The sequence below is a fragment of the Typopeltis vanoorti genome, chromosome 8 (genome assembly GCF_054136105.1).
Source record: "Typopeltis vanoorti isolate ZY-2024b chromosome 8, IOZ_Tvanoo_1.0, whole genome shotgun sequence".
In the NCBI taxonomy this organism is placed as follows: Eukaryota; Metazoa; Arthropoda; class Arachnida; order Uropygi; family Thelyphonidae; genus Typopeltis; species Typopeltis vanoorti.
The window spans coordinates 89,550,907-89,569,841 of record NC_143556.1 but is presented as its reverse complement, the minus strand read 5'-3'; the positions used below and the strand labels follow the sequence as shown (position 1 = coordinate 89,569,841).

At 35.8% G+C, this 18,935-nt stretch overlaps 1 protein-coding gene across 1 annotated transcript in view; it reads right to left on the bottom strand.

Annotated features, from left to right (window-relative positions):
- Positions 1–18,935, bottom strand: part of LOC150104184 (rho GTPase-activating protein 7-like) — a 372,722-nt gene that overhangs the window by 284,754 nt on the left and 69,033 nt on the right. Inside the window, exons 3-5 of the mRNA XM_090397299.1 lie at positions 7,193–8,998; positions 6,649–6,812; positions 3,344–4,112 (exon numbers count right to left, since the gene is read on the bottom strand). Of these exons, the coding sequence (XP_090253425.1) occupies positions 3,344–4,112; positions 6,649–6,812; positions 7,193–8,998 (2,739 nt within the window). The remainder of the gene's footprint in view (positions 1–3,343; positions 4,113–6,648; positions 6,813–7,192; positions 8,999–18,935) is intronic.

Sequence of the window (18,935 nt, the reverse complement as noted above, 5' to 3'; positions counted from 1 at the left end):
GAATATGAATGTCAAGTTTACACAAATCACTTCTCAACAGGTTGGACAGAGTTTCTAGACATGTCTAGCCTTCAGAGAGCTTGTCTAGACACTTTTAAGAAGACAGCCCAACCCATAGCTAAACAGTGTTTACTTGCAAAGTCTCTTACACCTCCCCGGGTGGCAAAACTAACGACCTGAAGTTATTCATAAATACACATTTACTCTTCCCTCCAAATGGGCCTTTGTTTTACATACTTAAACAATGGCATCTTATGTGACAGGAGCTCCATCCTCCTATGGATTAGATTTTATTTTCAAGTTTCCTAAATAGAACCTCGTGGAGAAAGTGATTGTTAAATATTACAGTCTTCAGTCACCGATATAAACGGAGGCGTGAAAGACTTTGTTCAAATAATTTTTAAAAAATGATTTTGAAAAAAGAAATGAGATAAATTGCATGAAGTGCTCCATACTCCTGAGCAGCAGGAATTTAAATATATATATATATATATATCGAAAAGTTTTAAATGCCAAATTTAGTTTGGACGTGATTTTGAGCTAAAGTTCAAGTGGGAAGCGATTAAAAAAAAAAAAAGACAGAGAAACTGCTCATTCATGAAGCGGTGAAGAGAAATGCTTGAGCAAAGTTTTCTAGCGATACCTCTAACAATATTTTAAACACTATTTACCCTTATTTTAAGAGAACGATAAGAAAATATCGAATGTTCATTCATTTTCCTTATGTGAGATTATTTTGGCATGAGTTATCTTGATATTAAGTTTCCACACCATTTTTTGCATCTATAAGAAGAATCAAGAAGCTCAAAACAATCAGTGAAAAACCCCTAAAAAAAAGTATTAATACAAGGCAAATATATTCACTCTTCTGCGATCATGTCTTTTAAGCAGAGTAATATTAAAAATCTGGTCCCAGATGGATTTTTTGATTTTTTTGAATAATTAGACGTTTTTCGAAAAACAAAAGCTGTTATTTTTCAAAATAATTAAAAATTTATTTAATTCAATTTAATTACTATGTGTGAAAACAGAATGTGCACAATCTTAAACTTTTTCTTGAGAAATAGCGTAAATTTAGGTTGGTCAAAAAGTCTATGAAGAAAGAGAGAGAGAGAGAGAGAGAGAGAGAGAGATTAAGTAGTAGGAGTTTAATAGCAACAATTGAAAACAGGAAAACACATTTAATTTACTAAACTATTACTTTAATTTATTTAAATTTGAGAGGAATTGTTATGATAATAATTCGTAAAATTTTGTTATGATAACCTATGGTGTGTTTAGAAGAGGGGGGGGGAGGTTTGTTGATAAACAAATTACCTATAATGAAATGCTAAATTTAATGATGCAATTACTATTTGAATATAAACAAATTTTATTATCACAAAGTCAATTTTTTAATCAATTGCTGATGATAAAAAAAATTCGAATAATCAACGTTCTTGTAATTGAAAAGTTGTCTATGTATCATGTTACTTATAATCTAGCAAAATTATATTTTATTTGGTAATAAATCAAGACATTGTTACTAATAGACCAATAAAATATTTAGTCTGTATGTATCAGTTAAAAGAACATAAATTACAACTGCTTAGATACCAAACGATTAGAATTCGCCAATCTTGTCAGATGAATGAAAGGATTATAAAATGTATGCATTTGTCAGACAGATTATATTCGAAACCAATGTATCTAATTACACATGTGCAAAATATCTTAATTTAACTTCATCAAAAGAAAAACAACAACTAAGCATTGAGTCGAGAAGTTTGTCCTAATGACCTACAGTTTAATGCAAAACACGTGATCCAAAATGTCATTTTTGAAACCTCTCAAATGTCCACATCGTGTCTTGCTAACAAACAGATAGCAGCCGTGTTTCCTTTCACTGTTGCTGCCACTCATCCTTGGGTAAGTCGTCACACTCGACTGCTTCCTTGTCATCTGCTAATCACACAACACCGTTAGCTATTTGCAACTCGATTTTAACATGATCATCATTAAGTCACTAAAAGACGAGGAGAAAAACTCGTCTGAAAATAACGCTGTTGTCAAATAGCGGAGGCGTATTTGAAATTCGATCTTTCACGTGCATATACTACATGCCTTGTCTTTGCCATGACCACCAGGTGGCGAGAGTGGAGGAATATGGTGTTAATCATCTCCTACTGGTGTGTCTGTCTGCGGATGTAAAGCCCTACTTGACTCTAGCAAAAGCTCATCCATCAGGAAGACTAGCAAGTGCAACTTCGACTCACAGAGAACACCTGCCACGTCACAGCATAAGGGAATAACCGGCATGATACATCTGGGATGGTAGTACTGTAGATGTCGTTTATTACTGTTGGTGGAGTTTTCCCTTTTTCTCAAAAATAATTACTGACAAGGATTAGCCACCTTAAGATGATAAAATATGCAGACAAAGAAATTTAGAATTCGCAAATCTTCCCGCTTTCCCTCTTCCTTTATTGAAAAGGGGAAAAAAAACATTTGAAACAAACACGTGCTACTTCGGGATCCCTGGTACACTTAAGATGTAAATATTCATTATAGTAATAAATTATCTATGATTTATTATAAAGTATCCTAAATGTTTCACTTTCAGGAAAATTAAAATTTGAGATTCCATAGCCCTGCAATGTAGGAATCTTCATTTTTTTTTTTTTCCTCCTTACATATTTACTTATTTTATGGCACTGGTTGCGAGTAAGTTGTTTCAGTTATCCCTCACCAGGTGGCAGCACTACGCCTGAACATCAAACTCATTAAGTTTATTTTTAGAAGGAAGAAACAGATTCTTGCCTAAATAAATATTTTAAACTTCTTTTCGTTTAATTTTATGACTTGACTACTCGTATAGACAGAATGTACTATTGTATAACAAGAAGTTAATATTTCTCTTACAAAATTAATAATTATTTTATAGAGTAAACGTAATCACGTGGCTAGGATTAGAACATATAAACGGTCTTTAGAAATGCGCTGAATAGGAAATTCGTGCCATAAAGAGGTATGTTACATGACAATTCCAAACTTTTGTGTGGAATTGAATACCAATCACATACACCTTCCAATTGAGTATGCCTATCAGTTTTTAATTTCTATTTAGAACGTGTTTACTGAAAAACAGTATGCTAATGAATAAATACTTAGGCTAACAAAAATATTTTTAACGAATTTTGTATAAACTGTTGCACTGGTGGGGGAGTTGTTCCCTCCTTAATTAGAACACTGGTTGTAATGTTTCATGACTATATTAAAACAGATAATCTTTAGACAATATGCTTAAATTGTCATATTATTAATTAAGTAAAAATCTACACAACTTTTTCATAATTATACATACCTTTGTATCCTCAGCTGCTTTACCAGATGAGTGATGTTTATCGATCGGACACTTAACATTGCCATTTTCTCCATTAGTCGCTAGATGGCGGCACGATCTCAGAAGTGGAGCGGAAGCTGATTTAATATTCAGTTCTTTCATTAAACTTTCCGATTCGATAGAATTGGTTGCGATGTCATCTGACGGACTGCTTTTCCATACTTTACATTTAATGGTAGACGGGAAAGAGGCGAACTGTCCAATATCGTCATCAATTTTCGAGCGGTGACGCTCGCACTCCAAAATGTCATCGCCGTCAGTCAGACGAGTGGTGACGCGCTCTAAATCTTCTAGAGAGTTGATATCCGCAGGAGAGTCGGAACCTTCACCAGGAAACACGCTGTCCTCTTCCTCCTCCTCTAAATCAAAGTATTCTTGGGTTTCGGCGTCCCCGAGCTCCTCACTTGCAGTCGCGAGGTATTCGGTGCGCGGTGATTTATTATCCGCTGTCGGAAACAGTTCGTTTATAACCAGACCCGACTTCGAAGAGCATTCCGAGAGTGATAGACTGCTTCCGTCAGAGGTGGTAATGGTAGAGGGAGGTTTGTCTTCCTTGGGGTGTTTTTCATCCTCGGAACTTTCTTCGGCCGACGAACTCGAACAAGAGCCCCTAACATCGGAGGTGCAGTTGGAACAAGAGAACAGAAGACTGTCTTCGGATGGACTACCGCTACGAATCCCAATCTCCCAGTCGGTACAGTCGCATTCTGTCACCCACGTGAAACTCGAGCTGTGGGAAAAGCAATCTGGTCAGTGGGTTGCTGTTTTAATGACCACTGCTAACAACACTAATCAGCCAATCAGACATCGTCAACACACACACACACACACACACACACACACACACACACACACACACATAGAGAGAGAGAGGAAGAAAGAGATGAAAAAAAGAAAAAAAAACAGATAACAAGCGAATGAAAGAAAGAGTGACACGGAAGAGAGAGAGAGACCATGATTAGTTGACTTAGCAACAACGCAAACAAGATCACGAGTCGTCCGTGTATGTTTGCCGTTAGCTGTACAAGTTGGGAATATCGAAATGTTTCGTCCTCGTGTAGGGACCCGACAGAGATGAATTAAAAATGTAGAAATAAATTCACAGTTAAATTAAAACGTAAAGACAATTTTTTAATTAAATCTAAAAAGATGAAATGTACAGACATTTAGTATTATTATTTTTAGCATAGTCTTCTCCTCCTTACTTTTCCAATGCACTAAATCAATCCAGAAGTTTCTTAATACTATCGGAAAAGAAGTTTTGGGTTGTCCATGTATCTAAGCACACGCAGCTCGTTTGATTTAGTCATTATTGTGAAATATTATTTGTTGTCTTTCGATCATCAAAAAAGAGGCAATAAATAATACAGTCTAGATTCGAAGGTAACCGGGAAAGAATTTAAAATTTAAGTTCGTCAAATGTTCAGACATTTTTATCATTGCATTGCCTGAACGAAGTCGAGAATCGTCGTGATGTAAATAAAATACTATTCCCAGTAAACTCTATATAGAGTTTACTGGGAATACCAGGTTTCAGTTTCTCTTCTGAATGTTTCCCTCCATTCATACACTTTTCCCTATACCGAATTCAAGTTCTTGTTAACTATTGAAAGGTTTAATCCTTTCTGACCATAAAAATCGGATGATGGTATATTGTTTCACTAGGGTGCAGTGAGAAAACGTTTATCCCTCGACTGTACGAAACAGAGGTTCGACGTAATGTATTATTTGTACTCTTCAACTGCAGTTGAATTCCGTGAGAAGACATGGCGGTGACTGACAAAACATTACAAAATGAAAAACGGCGGCCAAATGGTTAGCGTATACACTCTCCAAGTAACAGGAGAACTTACGCCCAGTGTAAGACCACCGCACCGCTATTGGAGGCACGACGTGGTCGAATTATCCAACATTTGGCCACTGACGATTCCATTACTAATGTATTATAAGCTAAAAGACTTTCGGAGGGGAGCGTGTCGCTGTTTTTTTATTATCATTTAAAGAGTTTTAAAAAAATCCAAAAAGATCTTAAGGAGAACTAAGTTTCAGAACAACCAGAAATAGTCGTCCTGTTGAATTCTATGGAAGTTCACTGTCATATTCACGATTCGTGCCTAAATCATCGTGTCTGCGCATCTTTTGAAGAGAAAACGTGAAACACAGAGTGGAAAACAGAAAGAATGGAAGTGAAATATTAAGTATCTAACTCAGCAGATCTTAAATCCTATGATTCCTACGTGGTTAAAAAAAAAAAAGTGCAAATCTTTAAAATGTGTGTTTTGTGATAGCATTCTTTTAGACTATAGAGTGACGCCATCCATCATCATCACCACAGCAACTGAATCCCACTTAGCTGTTTTGAACTTAACATATCGTAATAATTTACTTGTGCTTTTTAAACAAAATTTGGAATTGTTTTATTTAATTTTTCCACTGAAACCAAAATTGAGCAGATTAGACTGATTTCAGTAAAGATCTCAAACACCAAATTTTAATAACACGTCTAGTCAACGTAGTGTTGTTGTTAAATACATATGGACATACGGAGTGACAGATGGACAAAATTAGTCAAATAAACTGAGGCTTAGGCATTTTGCGAAACGAATTTTCTGTAAAATCCGAAATATTCCATAAACGGTGTTTATTTATTTTTTTTATCTAAGTAAAATAAAAATATAATAAAGTTAAAAGTGAAGGGAAATGTGAAAAAAAAATCTCCTTTCTTCTTAAAGGCATCAAACTATCTTTTAAAAAATAATAAATAAAGGAGTAGACTGCTTCCTATTTAGGGATCAAAGATTATGTATGCTAAGCATCTAAATGTTTGTTGCTCAATAGCAGAGTTCTGAATATGATCCCATGATGCAGTGTTATCGAAAATCATTCAGTTAAGACTGACGGAATAAAAAGTGTCTCCGTTATTTTCAAAGAAATACGATAGCTAATCCTAGGAGTGGATAACATGTAGTTTGCGAAAAACTTTGTCTAGTTCCAATTCGAGTTTGAAATTTACTGTAATAGCACATACTTGTCTAAGCTTTTTGCCTATTGCACAAGTTTCCATAACCTTAACCTTGTCGATGGTACGAGGTAAAGACCAGCTGCCTACCGATTTCCAAAAGTTACAGCTGAAAGAGTACCAATTAGTCTTCTCTGAGAGGAATAAAAAAGCCTTAGAAGAATTATATTTATTCAAAACAGAATACTCTTAACCCAGACAGGACAATAAAATTGTTCTAAAAGTGCATATCGAACTAAATACTTACCTTCTTGATAACTGAGGACTAGTTTGGGTAAACACATGCTTCTGTAGGACACAAAGCACTGGAATTTCTTTTCCTTGATTCCTCTCCGCAGCGTCCTCATCAGGAGGAGGATGATAGGTACTGATTTTGACTCTTTTCATGAAATCCTCCAATTCTTCTCGACTCTGGTTGAACAGAATAAAATGAACAATTTAACAGAAATAATATGGGAACATTGCAAACAATGAAACAAATATTTCTTTAATTATAACACTGCGGGTAGTGGTTCACCCAAACTGGATGAAAACAGTTGACTTGATTGAAATTAGGGACGAAGAAACTAAGGTTATGAAATCAATGCATTACAGTATATCTAGTAATTATGTTTGTTCATATGACTGGTTTTATGGCATGGAAAATGTTCCATCTCCGTACCAATTAAGCTACCTTGCTTTCAGTTTAAAAAAGATTTTAAAAAAATCCTTAATTCCGGAATACTATTATTTAAAATTAATATTTTCATAAGCATATCGTTAAACATGCAATGAAGAAACAGAGCACTTACCACAACATGGGAAATTGACGACACTGCTGATGAGGAAGCTGAACGTTGCGGATATCTGGTGTCGTCATCTGGAACCAACGATGCATTTTTACCACGAGGCAAAGAGCTGACCAGCCGATCTTTGAGCAAAGAACTCTCCAGACAGGAAGCCACGTTTACGTTGAATTTTCCTTTTTTCGGAAAAGTGTGCGAAGCAAGACATTCACTCGCACCATTCTCAACTCCCGAAATGCTTTTTGATTCCATTATGGTCGATTCGTCAGATTCGTACAAACACTCCGTAGTCATGGTAACCGGTTTTTCAATATTCTTCCCGTTTTTTATTGATTTGTTGTTTGATGGATTCTGGTTCTCTAATGCTAAACATAAGTCATCCTGGACTAGTTCGGTCTTCTGTTGATTAGAACGTAAAGACTTTTTCTGAAGCAAAGGCGAATCTTGTTTTTTGTCATACGACATCACCACACACGAAGTTTCAATGTATTCTGTTTCTTCCCCTTCTTCTGGAAGTTTGGGGATGATTCGAGCCTGCCTGTTGGCCTTTTTGGTCTCGGAATGGTTGGTTCCCCTAATCTGTTTTTCGCCTTCGATGATCAAAAGACTATCACTGGACACCAACACACTTCTCCCGGCTTTCGGAAGTTCATGCGAGTTTGTTGTCGATTCGCCAGGGTGATTTCTAATCCTAGAGTTCTCTAAAAGGTCCGGAATGGGTCCATTTGGAATTGCATCTTTACTGGATGTTCCTTCAATCTTATTACAGTTTTGAGGTTTGGTTTTATTGTGGTTCGGACAAGACTTTTGAGTTTCTTTGCGACTTTCATTAAACTCCAGTTCATTCGTTTGCACTTCCGCATCTCTAGTAGTCGGGGGAGGGGAAGCTGTCCCAGACGTTCGTACCATATCTGGAGAGTCGTAACACAGCTGGTCAATTCCACTGTCGGGAGAATGGCAAGCGTGACGTCCAATTAATGTGTTTTGTCTCTCTTCGTCAAACCCATTGACGTCTTCAACCGGCACGTTGACCTCGCCATTCACATGACTATAAACGAACCCGAAGCTCGGGGTGTCCGACGTAGAAGACAGTAAATGACTAGTTTGTGCAACAGTGCTGCCCTCACGCTGCAGCTTGTCGCACACTTTGCTAATCTCTAAAACTAAATTGTCAGCCCATATGGACAGAAGCGCAACATCACCACTAGGGGGCGTTGGAAGTGATATATTATCAACGTCCCATTCGGGCCTCAGAGGTGGCGTTATTACGGATGTACACCGCTTCATCGTTCTACAGCGTGTGGGTTCTTCCGTAATTGCTTCGTTCACTCCATACCGTCCTCTAACCAATAAATTCCTCGAGGGGGTGGATAGTTTTGTGTTGGCAAGTTGGTCGACTGGACGAGTGCACACATTATTTTGGTCCGCACCGGTCCGAAAGTCTCTCACATTTGCACCTGTACAAAGTTCCCCGTGGGAAGCCCTCCCGTAAATATTGGAGAAGAAGGAATGATCGGCCGGCGAAGATAATGACTTCCGCAGGGGAGGACGCCCTGTTCTAGGCGGATATCGTATGTCCAGGTCCAAAACATTTCCGTCGTAACAAACGCGGGACACGGAAGAGTTGGCGAGTGACGTGGGCGGCAATGACAGAGACTTTTTGACGGGATGATGGCATTGGCCAGTTTCACTTGCACAGCACGGACTGGCTGTCGAAGAAGGCTGAGCACTGAAAGCAATGTCCGACTTGAAGCGACCATTCTTCCCATCTTCGCATTGCAATAGTTCCTGGAAGGCTTTCACGATGTCATCCTGGAAAATGAAAAACTGTCATAATGGTAGTTGGGATTAATAGCATAAGCACATCTTCATATTCATTGTTCATTTCATTTAGAAGTAATATAACTTGAAAGCGACTAGAAAAATATACGTCTACGTCAGTATGATATTCTTTTTTCGGTAGAAGGAGATTAAAATCTATTGTAGAGGAGTAAAATATCCATCTTCTTATTAAAGTGATAATAAATACGTTATTACTTCGGCCGAAACAAAATTTAGAAGTCTTCTAATGTTCTCAGGGTTAATCATTCCGCACGTAAGTTAACCAGAAATATTTTCATAGTCAACACTCTACGACTGTCTCATCCTCATACTATAAATTTGTCAATGGCTCTGAAGAAGGCAAGAAACCATTACACATATTTCTTTATGGAATTTTTTTTTAATATTAGAATTAAGCGCAATATTATTTCACCCATTTGATTCATCATCAGTTCAATGAAATAGCAATTGAATAAAAATATTTTAAAAAATTCTAATATGAGGAAGGTTTTACTTCGAGTTTAATGCAAAAGGCAAAACATAAGTTCCAAGAAATGTCTAGTGTTTTGCTATTGCCAATATTCGTGGTGAATATTGCTTAACTAAAATATTTGAATCATGAAATGTATTCGGTCAGAAAAGAGGATGGTTATCGGCTAGGAAGTTCTTGTCAAATTGTTTCTTTCGTTTTTCTATATTTTTTTTAAATTCTTTTTTCTATATTCAGCTGACTCCATGAAACATGTGGAGGTTATTTAGAGTGGAAAGACAAGTCATAAAAATCTGGATCTATGTCACACAAGTCATAATAAAGATCATCATGACTTACTGGATTCCAATCCCACTTTGATCTTCTTCGGCTGCATCACTAAACATTAACTCAACAGTATCAATTCTCCGAACTCCTTATATAAAAACATTTAAGTACATCCGGAAGCGAACTCGCCTCTTAAGGTCAGAAATAGCTTGTGCGAATTTTAGCTTGCAAATTTAATACATCAAAGCTTTTATTTTTTGTTTTTGATTTCAAATATTTGGTTTTATTTGCCTGTACTCACTTACCAAAATAGTGGCATTTATTTTTCCTAAAACTTCTCTTCAAAAGGTCTTTGACAGACTTCCTAGGAATGGACTCACAACAAGAAAACCATAAATGTTTATGGAATTTCCAGGTAGAATCCACGAACCTCACGCTTCGAACTTTTGACCTCTTCCAAGAAACAAGCTGGGTGTTCGGAGCAGTTCTTACGGTTTTAGGTGAATTACTCACGCATTGATCTGATGTCGACACGCAGAATAGACATTTAACAGATAACACCTTTTTAATTTAGAAGGAACAGCGCTCTACCACCTAGTGGTTAATGTTGTTTTTCTATGTAAGCGTACCCTTTTATTCGTATTTCTCCCAACTAAAATTTATTCTTATATTTCCAGAAAGGCAAGGCCAAAGAGGCGTGGTGTTCGTGTATGGCAAACCGATGCATTAAACTAGTGGTCAAGTATTCGTACATTGGTAATGAATATCTTGTTTTCACTATTATCTTTTTTATATATATAAATATAATAAAATATAAAAATAAAGAAATTTAAATTAGGATCTATAAAATAATGACTGATGAGTTAAATAGGGAAATGGTTGCAAACAACGACTTATTTGCTAAGTTAACTTCCATAAAGTCTTAGTACAACTGAACTTCAACCGTTTTTGACATATGAATTTGTAGACTTTTGTTTATTTTGCCTAATTTTCTTACTAAAATGATCCACAATCATTAATTATGATTCTGAATATCAAATTTCATTAAATCCATCAAGCTAGTGTGGAACTGTTAATAACATTTTGCCAATAAAAATGTCCTTCAACTTGAGTCACATTACAGCATCTTTTTTATATCTTAAATCCCAAATTTTATTAAATTTCGTCAATCTAAAACGGAGTTATTGTAATATAGATTAATCACGTTTTGTCCATTCGTGACTAGTGCTCACCATAGTCACTACGCATCATTTAAAGCCTAACCAATAATGAAGAAAAAATAAAATAAAATTGTATCTTAACATAATATTCAACAAGTTTGATTGTCTTCAAAGTTATAGGGATTTTTTTCTTATTTCTGCATACCACTGAAAGCAATAAATAAATAAACACTCGAAGGCATATTTAAATAAAAGTAGGTGAAAATTTTTTTTTCAAAATGAATCTATTTCTGTATGCATTCGAAATACGCTGAATTTCGATACACAAACAACTTTCTTTTACCACGAAAAACTGCACTTCGATAGAGAAGAAAAAACTTTTTTTTGCCACTTAAATTACAAACAATATTTTAAATCACATTTTAATAAATTTTCAGTCGATACTTGCCATATTCATTTTGAATCATATTCTATTTTATTATTGAATAAAAGGTGATTTAAAACTATCATTCTTTCATCACAGTCAAATATTTTGAAGTTTTAAAATCAATTTAATATCACTGCTATTATCTCAAAGCATATAGCTAGGAAAAGACAGAGAGGGACGATTTGACCATTTTAGCCTATTCAATCTGAGAATTTTGAAATACAATGCCACACACACCACTCGTGATATATGTTTTATTAATTGCAAGTATATTAACGAGAGTTGTGCAATATATTTAACTTGGACATTAAATGTATTAATAAAATGCTGAACTTAAAACATAAAATGCACAGAAAAAAGAAGGGAAAAAATCACGACCCTCGTTTGGGAATAATACTTTTCCATTTAGTAGGCACAATGGGATGTATATTTATGTTATTGTTGTTTCAATACGTCTTCTATATATCTTGATCCCCCTCCCCAATATTTGAACATTGTCAACGAGCTATTAGGGAGACGGGGTGGATGGATGGATGGATTTCTTCCTGCTGGACCAGAATTACAGGCTTCCTTCGGAGGGAAGCCTTATTAGAAGCATTAATCAATTCACTGTTCTATAATTCTAAATGCTTGTGCAATTTTAAACTATAAATCGCTTACTTCATAGTATGTAATGCATCGTAAAGGGTGAGTACGGTCATGAAAAAACCCCAAGGATGACTCACAGTTCCTCAATATAGTCACAGATTAACTTCCAGAAGAACAAGATCCATTCAGGACACCCCATGGCAGTTATATTCTAATTACATAGTTAATCAGGCTATTTCCGTCCTTCCTAAACACTAGACAGGATAATGGCAGCGTAATTATTATTAATTCCACCCGGTTTGGTTGCCCAAATATTTTATGTCGACATCACCGTCTTACTGAACTGAGGTTCACACGGCGATATGTTCTTGCCACTGTTGGTTAGCCTTGCAAAGCATTTTGTAGCTCGACTAGCATGATTTTTTGTCTTGTTAGTGTTTTTCAGGTTGAATTGTGTCTGAGTGTCAATAATGCAACAGTTTAAACGACAACTTTGGTCTTCATCTATGAGACAAAAACAAATAGGAAATTTTACAAAATTCTACAAGACACACATTTTTTGGAAATATAAACTGTTTAAATAAACAGTTTTCGCTTCATAAATTAAATAATTGTCTTCGTTAACCGGATAACAACTAGTAGATAATTTAGTACTTAATAAAGTTATAAGAGATAATATTTGTCTTTTCTGGTTCTTTTCCATTTGAGAGTGCTATTTAGAGAAATGCACGTTCTACCCAACAGCAATCTTACTTTATTTCGAATGAAAGAACAGAGAGAGAGAGAGAGAGAGAGAGACAGAAATTAAACACTTTATGGCCTATTGGGAAAAACGATATGCTCTTATGCCCCATAGAATTTTTTTCTTGTGTGGAGAAGACTGCATTTAGGTGCCGTCAATGACTCTGTTCCACCCTTGGCACAAAATGACAGCAATTTGGAAAATTTTATCCTTTTGATGTTTAAGTGGCAGCCATCATCATTGCTACGTGACACAGAGCACGTCAGATCGATGCAAGTGCCTGCCGAGGCTAGTAGAGAAAAAGAAAAGTGAACGTAGCATCCAAGTGCTATTAATGAAGTTAAGGCTTCTACGTGGTTTAAATCTACGACAGCGTTATAACAGATATTATCCAATTAAAACAAAGCAAACTGACAAACAGATGGTGTGTTGGACTGGAATATAAATGCAACGGGCGATTGTTAATGATGGTCGTACGTGGTGCTATTGGCACTACTTGGTGTGTGCGTGTGTTAAACAACAATTGGACACTTTCGAAAAGCGAGAAGGTAATGACCCGATGCCAATGATCACTTCATAAACGATATAAAAAAAATTCACACGTCATTAAAAGTTATTTTCGAAGCGTTATAGATTCGAATTGTATTTCGAATATATTACGAAGACTGCAGTTGAGCTGAAATATTTTTTTATCATGTTAAGAAGAGGAAAAAATTTATCGAAAATCGGAGAAAAGTCAAACTTTTTTTTTCTCTGATACACATTTTACATTAAACACAGGACAAAAAATGGATTGTGTGTGTGTTTCTGTTATTTCAAGAGACTAACGTGGGAATGCCGCCTTCTTTCTTTTCATTATACCAACTGACGCCATCTAAGTTTTCTTACTCGCATACACAGAGGTCAGGGTTTTCGTTACTTGACATCGACGTATTCGGGAGATCTTTTGAAGTTTCGCCCGCATATTGTTTAGTTTTAGAAGCTGGATTTATGGTGTTGTGTTTAAGCGCAAATGGTCTAATCTGTGACCCAGATCAAAAAGATCCCCTGTGGTTAAAGTGGATCACAATTCTTCCAAATTGGGTTTTGTCAGGAAAGAATTGAACTCTCCGACCACCCGGAGTCGTTTCTCTCAGTCAGCATACACTCTCTCCCCTCCCCCTTAAATTTTATGGCAGGGAGATAAAGTGAAATAACGGAATTCCTGATTTAAAACTATTCTTATATGAAGCCTTTCATAAGGCAAAGAAACTGGTTAGGGATTACAGTAGATTTGGAAAAAACTTTCAGTGTACAAGCAATCCCAGTTTTATTGTAAGTTAAAAATACAAAAATTATCGTGAAGAGGTTACAAATAGCAAATGAGTTTGGTGCTCTTATGTTTGTTCAATCGCAATATTTTTGATAGCTTTACCAATCCAGCTCCGAATAAGCACATAACAACCAACCACCTATTCCGAAACATAATAAAACCAACTGCATGGCTAAATCCTAAAGATCTGAATTATCACACATAAGCAATTAAATACTTGTATCATGTGTGTGTGATCTGAACTTCAGTTTATTTATGTATTTTCTTTTTTTCTTTTGTCTTTTCTTTTATATTTTCACTGTTCTTTCTTTAATGGCGATGCAAAAATGCAAGCTGATTAATATAGTTCTAAGTCTATATATTACAGGCTTAATTTGCCGAATGGTTGGCGTATTCGTTTCCAACCCACCAGAATCCCATCGTGAGCATAATATTATTTATTTATTTATTTTAGGCAGGAGATGAATTTCATCGCCCGGTGTAAGATCACCACACTTATTTAGGGACCTGAAGTGGCTTCACAAATTGATATTTGGTCTCTAGAGCAGGATTTCGAAATTGTATAAAAAGTAAATAAAATTCGAAATATAAAATATTTTATAAAAATAATAATAAAATAAACACTTTATCCTGTCTGTGGACACTGTAGATTGACAACCTTTCGTGAGGGGGGAGGGGAGACAATCGCATAATAAATCACAACCACTATTGCCTGCAGCAGCCCAAATGTAATAAATTTCAGAAGTTCAAATTACATGCTAAAAGTAGCGAACTTTTACAAAAATATACTTAGATCTTAAAAAAAATAGTTTTTTTATTATTTTATTTTAGATAGTTTTGTAGTTCCTCCTACTTTGGTTACATCGTGTCTTCCCTCAACCGAGGAAATTTGAAAGAGCTTGACACATCTTTACCACCACATCTTCAAGGTATAGCACAGTGCAGGTGCTGAATATTGGTGCTCGTAACTATTTGTTTGTGTTTAAGTGCTCTGAGCCAGACACTTAAACACAACGTCCTACATATTGCATATAGGACAATGAATTTAGGGAAATACAAGGAGTGTACAGCATCTGGACGGTAATAAAATTATGCTTGCACTCAGGCGACAATTATATTCCACTTAACCTTCAAACTGACCTGTGTGTTCCCAAAATAGCGTTTTAACATTTCTTCAATATCACCAAAACAAATAATAATAATAATAACGAGCTCATCATAACTCAAATTTTCGGTTGTAAATTCGGACCCCTATGAAAATATTCTGCGATATCATACTCAACGTACGATAGGCAATATGACAGATTTCTTGTAAAAGCAACTTATTTGTTAAAAACTAAATCATTGTCTCCGTCTTATTTGCTCAACATTTCTGGCAGCCTGAAACTAAATTCCTTTCATCTGCTAAAATATAGCGCAACTAAAGTCCAGTAGTTGCCTCTAGACAACATGAAAAGAAAGTAGCATTTCTCATTTAGGCTTGATTTTCTATTTTCTCTGGCTTAGCAATTTCGCCTTGCATAATATTACTGCAGTTAACAATATAAAATGACAATTTTCTGTGTAATAATTTACTTAGAGATGAATTATTTTGAATAATATTTTTACTGCACATGCGTCCATGAGCTTAACCTCTTGAAACAAAATTGGAAGTAGGTTTAGAAGTCTTTGATGTCGTCACCACAAACGTTTTATGTGGGTATGGAGAGAAAGAGGAAGGGGGCGTGTATGGAGGTTAACGCACTGCCGACACGGTCCGTTAGAAACACCTTGTCACTTTCACTTGAGACCTCCCCCGTTGGGCCGTTTTTTTATTTTATTTTATTTTTTTCTCTAGTCGGGCTTCCTATTCGGGTCACTCTCTGTAAGACCTCTCGTGACGGGTTATCTAGGGAGACAGTTCTTCCCCCCCCCCCTCCTACACACAGAATCACTTGTTCTTTCTATAGCCCGCATGAACGACAAATGACAACAGAAGTTAGCGTTGTGGGGAGTCAGGGAACGTTCCTTGTTTGTCCCCTATAGCTTTCATGCCCTGCCTTGAAAATGAAGTATGGGATCTTACATGGAATCCTGGAGAGGAGATTCCTGTTCGATGTATTGACCTACTTATGATGAAAAGGTCTTTGAAGGAATGGTAAATAATAACAAGGGGGGAAAAATCTAAGAACTTGGAAAAACCTGCGGGAATTCTTTTATGTCTTTCTTCATTCACACTTCTTTCAAATATAGACTTAATACCGAAGTTAAAATGCTCAAAATATGCGGGGAGGGTTGAAGGTTAGGCTATAATAAAAGCCGTCTCCTCTTGAAAGAAAATGTCATATATTTAATACCAACAGACCTTAAAACTTTAATCTCTCTCTCTCTCTCTCTCTCTCTCTATATATATATATATATATATATATATATAGCTTCAGAATGGAAGGAGGAGAATGCTATACTCATCTTATAAATTAGCTCTGGTCATAGAGAAAATTCAAAGAGATTTATTCTTTTTAATGAAGAATAAATTTTTGCATAGTTTTTCAAAGTAATTTGCTATGTCTAAGAAATCACAACTTCTCTATGCTGCTGTTGTTTTTCACAACTTAAATCCGTGCATATTATTCAAAACCTGGCAGAAATAATGTCGTAATTTTTAGATGTGAAATTAACATTGGTTAATTTATTTTTTTAAAATTACATTCGAAACTAGGCAGGGTTCTCAAAAGGTGTTACTGCTGCTCTTGCTAGGAGTATCGTAAACTTTTGGATGGTATTTATAGATAAAAAGATAAATATTCGTTTATCATACATTTTATTTATCCTACATACTACGTACTACAGGATAAATATAGTATTCTCAAAATAATCCTCCACTTTTTAACAGATTTCTTTTTCTCTACTGACTCATCGTTTATCTTTCCCCTTTTATTGAAAACTTATCCATATTAAATTTAATAACTTTTACTTCATATTAAAAGTTTAGGGGGGGGAAACGGTAAAATAAACAAAACTTGCTTGGTTACACTAACCTCAAAACACGTCAGTCCCTTTAAGTGCGCAAAGAACTCAACAAAACGGCTACACTTGTTGAGAAGGAAACTTGCATATGCGTGAGTGACTCTCATTGCTAAAGGAAACGTTCAGTGTACTGCAGTTCCTCGCGAGAAAGAAGAATACTGTTCCGTGAGAAACGAAGTTTGAGAACCACTGAACTAAGGTTATGAGGCTAGTGTGTTATGTCTGTTAATTGAATGTATTCATGTGGCAGTGGCAGGTGTGTCTGTTTTGCGGGATGTGGGGGAGGGAACTCTCTAACCTCCGTATGAGACAAAGCTCAAACGAAAAGATTTTGTAAAAACTATTTGTCCTAGACGGATTCAAACTTTGGCCTTTCCAGCTAAAGGGAACCGTTATTAACAGACTGTGCTACGGAAGCTGTTTGAAAGAGGGTACGCATCCATTTAGCATCGTGTTCGTTAGTCTGTCCACACCAGACTTACGCACATAATAGTGTGTGTATTTTAATATAAATCGTTATTCGAGATCAGTACTAATTTACTACAACCGTATTTCGCTTTAATTAAAAAAAATATAAACAAAAGTTAAGATTAGACGCCTTGTCTTTTTTTTTTTTTTTTTTTTTTTTTGTGCTCCTCGATTCATATGCTTACATTGTCTTATACTAGATGAATATGAACCCTATTCACATACGGGTACTGAAATAGTGATGCATCGTTAGCTCATCACACATTATTTAACTACTGCTCATTCTTCTTGAAATACTGCAGTAGAAGACTGATAAAATCTCTTTTAAAAAAATGAATGGATTTTTCTACGAATACGCACCCATGATGAACGAATGAGATTAATAATGTAGCCCGCATCGTCAAATACCCCCTTTTGTGTCGGAGTCTGTTAAAGTCTTAATTACTACACACACACACACACACACACACACACACACACACACAGACAAAAAAAAAAAAACTAATCTCACTACGAACTCGTTTGTAATTAAGAAGACAAATTTATGAACACTTTTCCTTCTCATCTGAAGTTAGAGAGACGTCCTTGAGGGCTATTTAAGTACCACTAGCGTCCGAGAATGCGTGGTTAACGGCTATTATAAACCACTTTAATAAACAAGCTACGAACATTTAGAAATCCGTCACTGATGTCTTTTGGAAATTAGCGATTGTTAGTGGCAAGAAATTCATTAGACAGAGAGCTCAGATTATAGACTAAAAAGATTCTTTTGGCTCCCAACCTAATGATCAACCGAAGTTAGGGCCCACCACTTTGGTTACAAGAATCCATCGACGAGAGAAGTCCCCTATTTATTTATTTTTTATTTTTTTTTAATGTAGCTTTGAACAATGCAGCTAATTACTCGAGATTGGCGTGCAGCGCCCATTAAACAAAACAAATCCTATAAGTTTTTCTTTTCTATAAAATAATATTCGAATAGAAAGATTTCTATTAGATATTCTATAAGTTAGAGAATTTTTTTTTAGATTTTGCTATAAAACACACAGACACTGCAGCTTAGAAGTTATCAAGATTTGCCTAATTACTAATACTGAACTCATCTCTCTCTCTCTCTCTCTCTCACTGGACCAAACTGCATTACCATTCTTCATTTACGTACTATTGGTTTTTGTCTATGATTTTATAATCAGTAAATTTAACTTAATCATTTTTTATGTTAATCATTGGATTAGCATAAAAACATTTTTAATTAGCAATTTTTGCACAGAGCAGAAATTGTTTTGCTCTGTGCTTCCTCATTTGACCCAATTGTAAAAAGTTATTTATCCTTCCTTTTTTCGTATTAGGCCTATTGGCCTGTTACGGAGCTATCCTAACCCTTTCCAAGCCATACCCGTCCCAAGGATAAGGTGGTTGGCCCTATGCCTCCCGGTGTGTCTTATGTCTTTAGATCCGTGTGTTCACG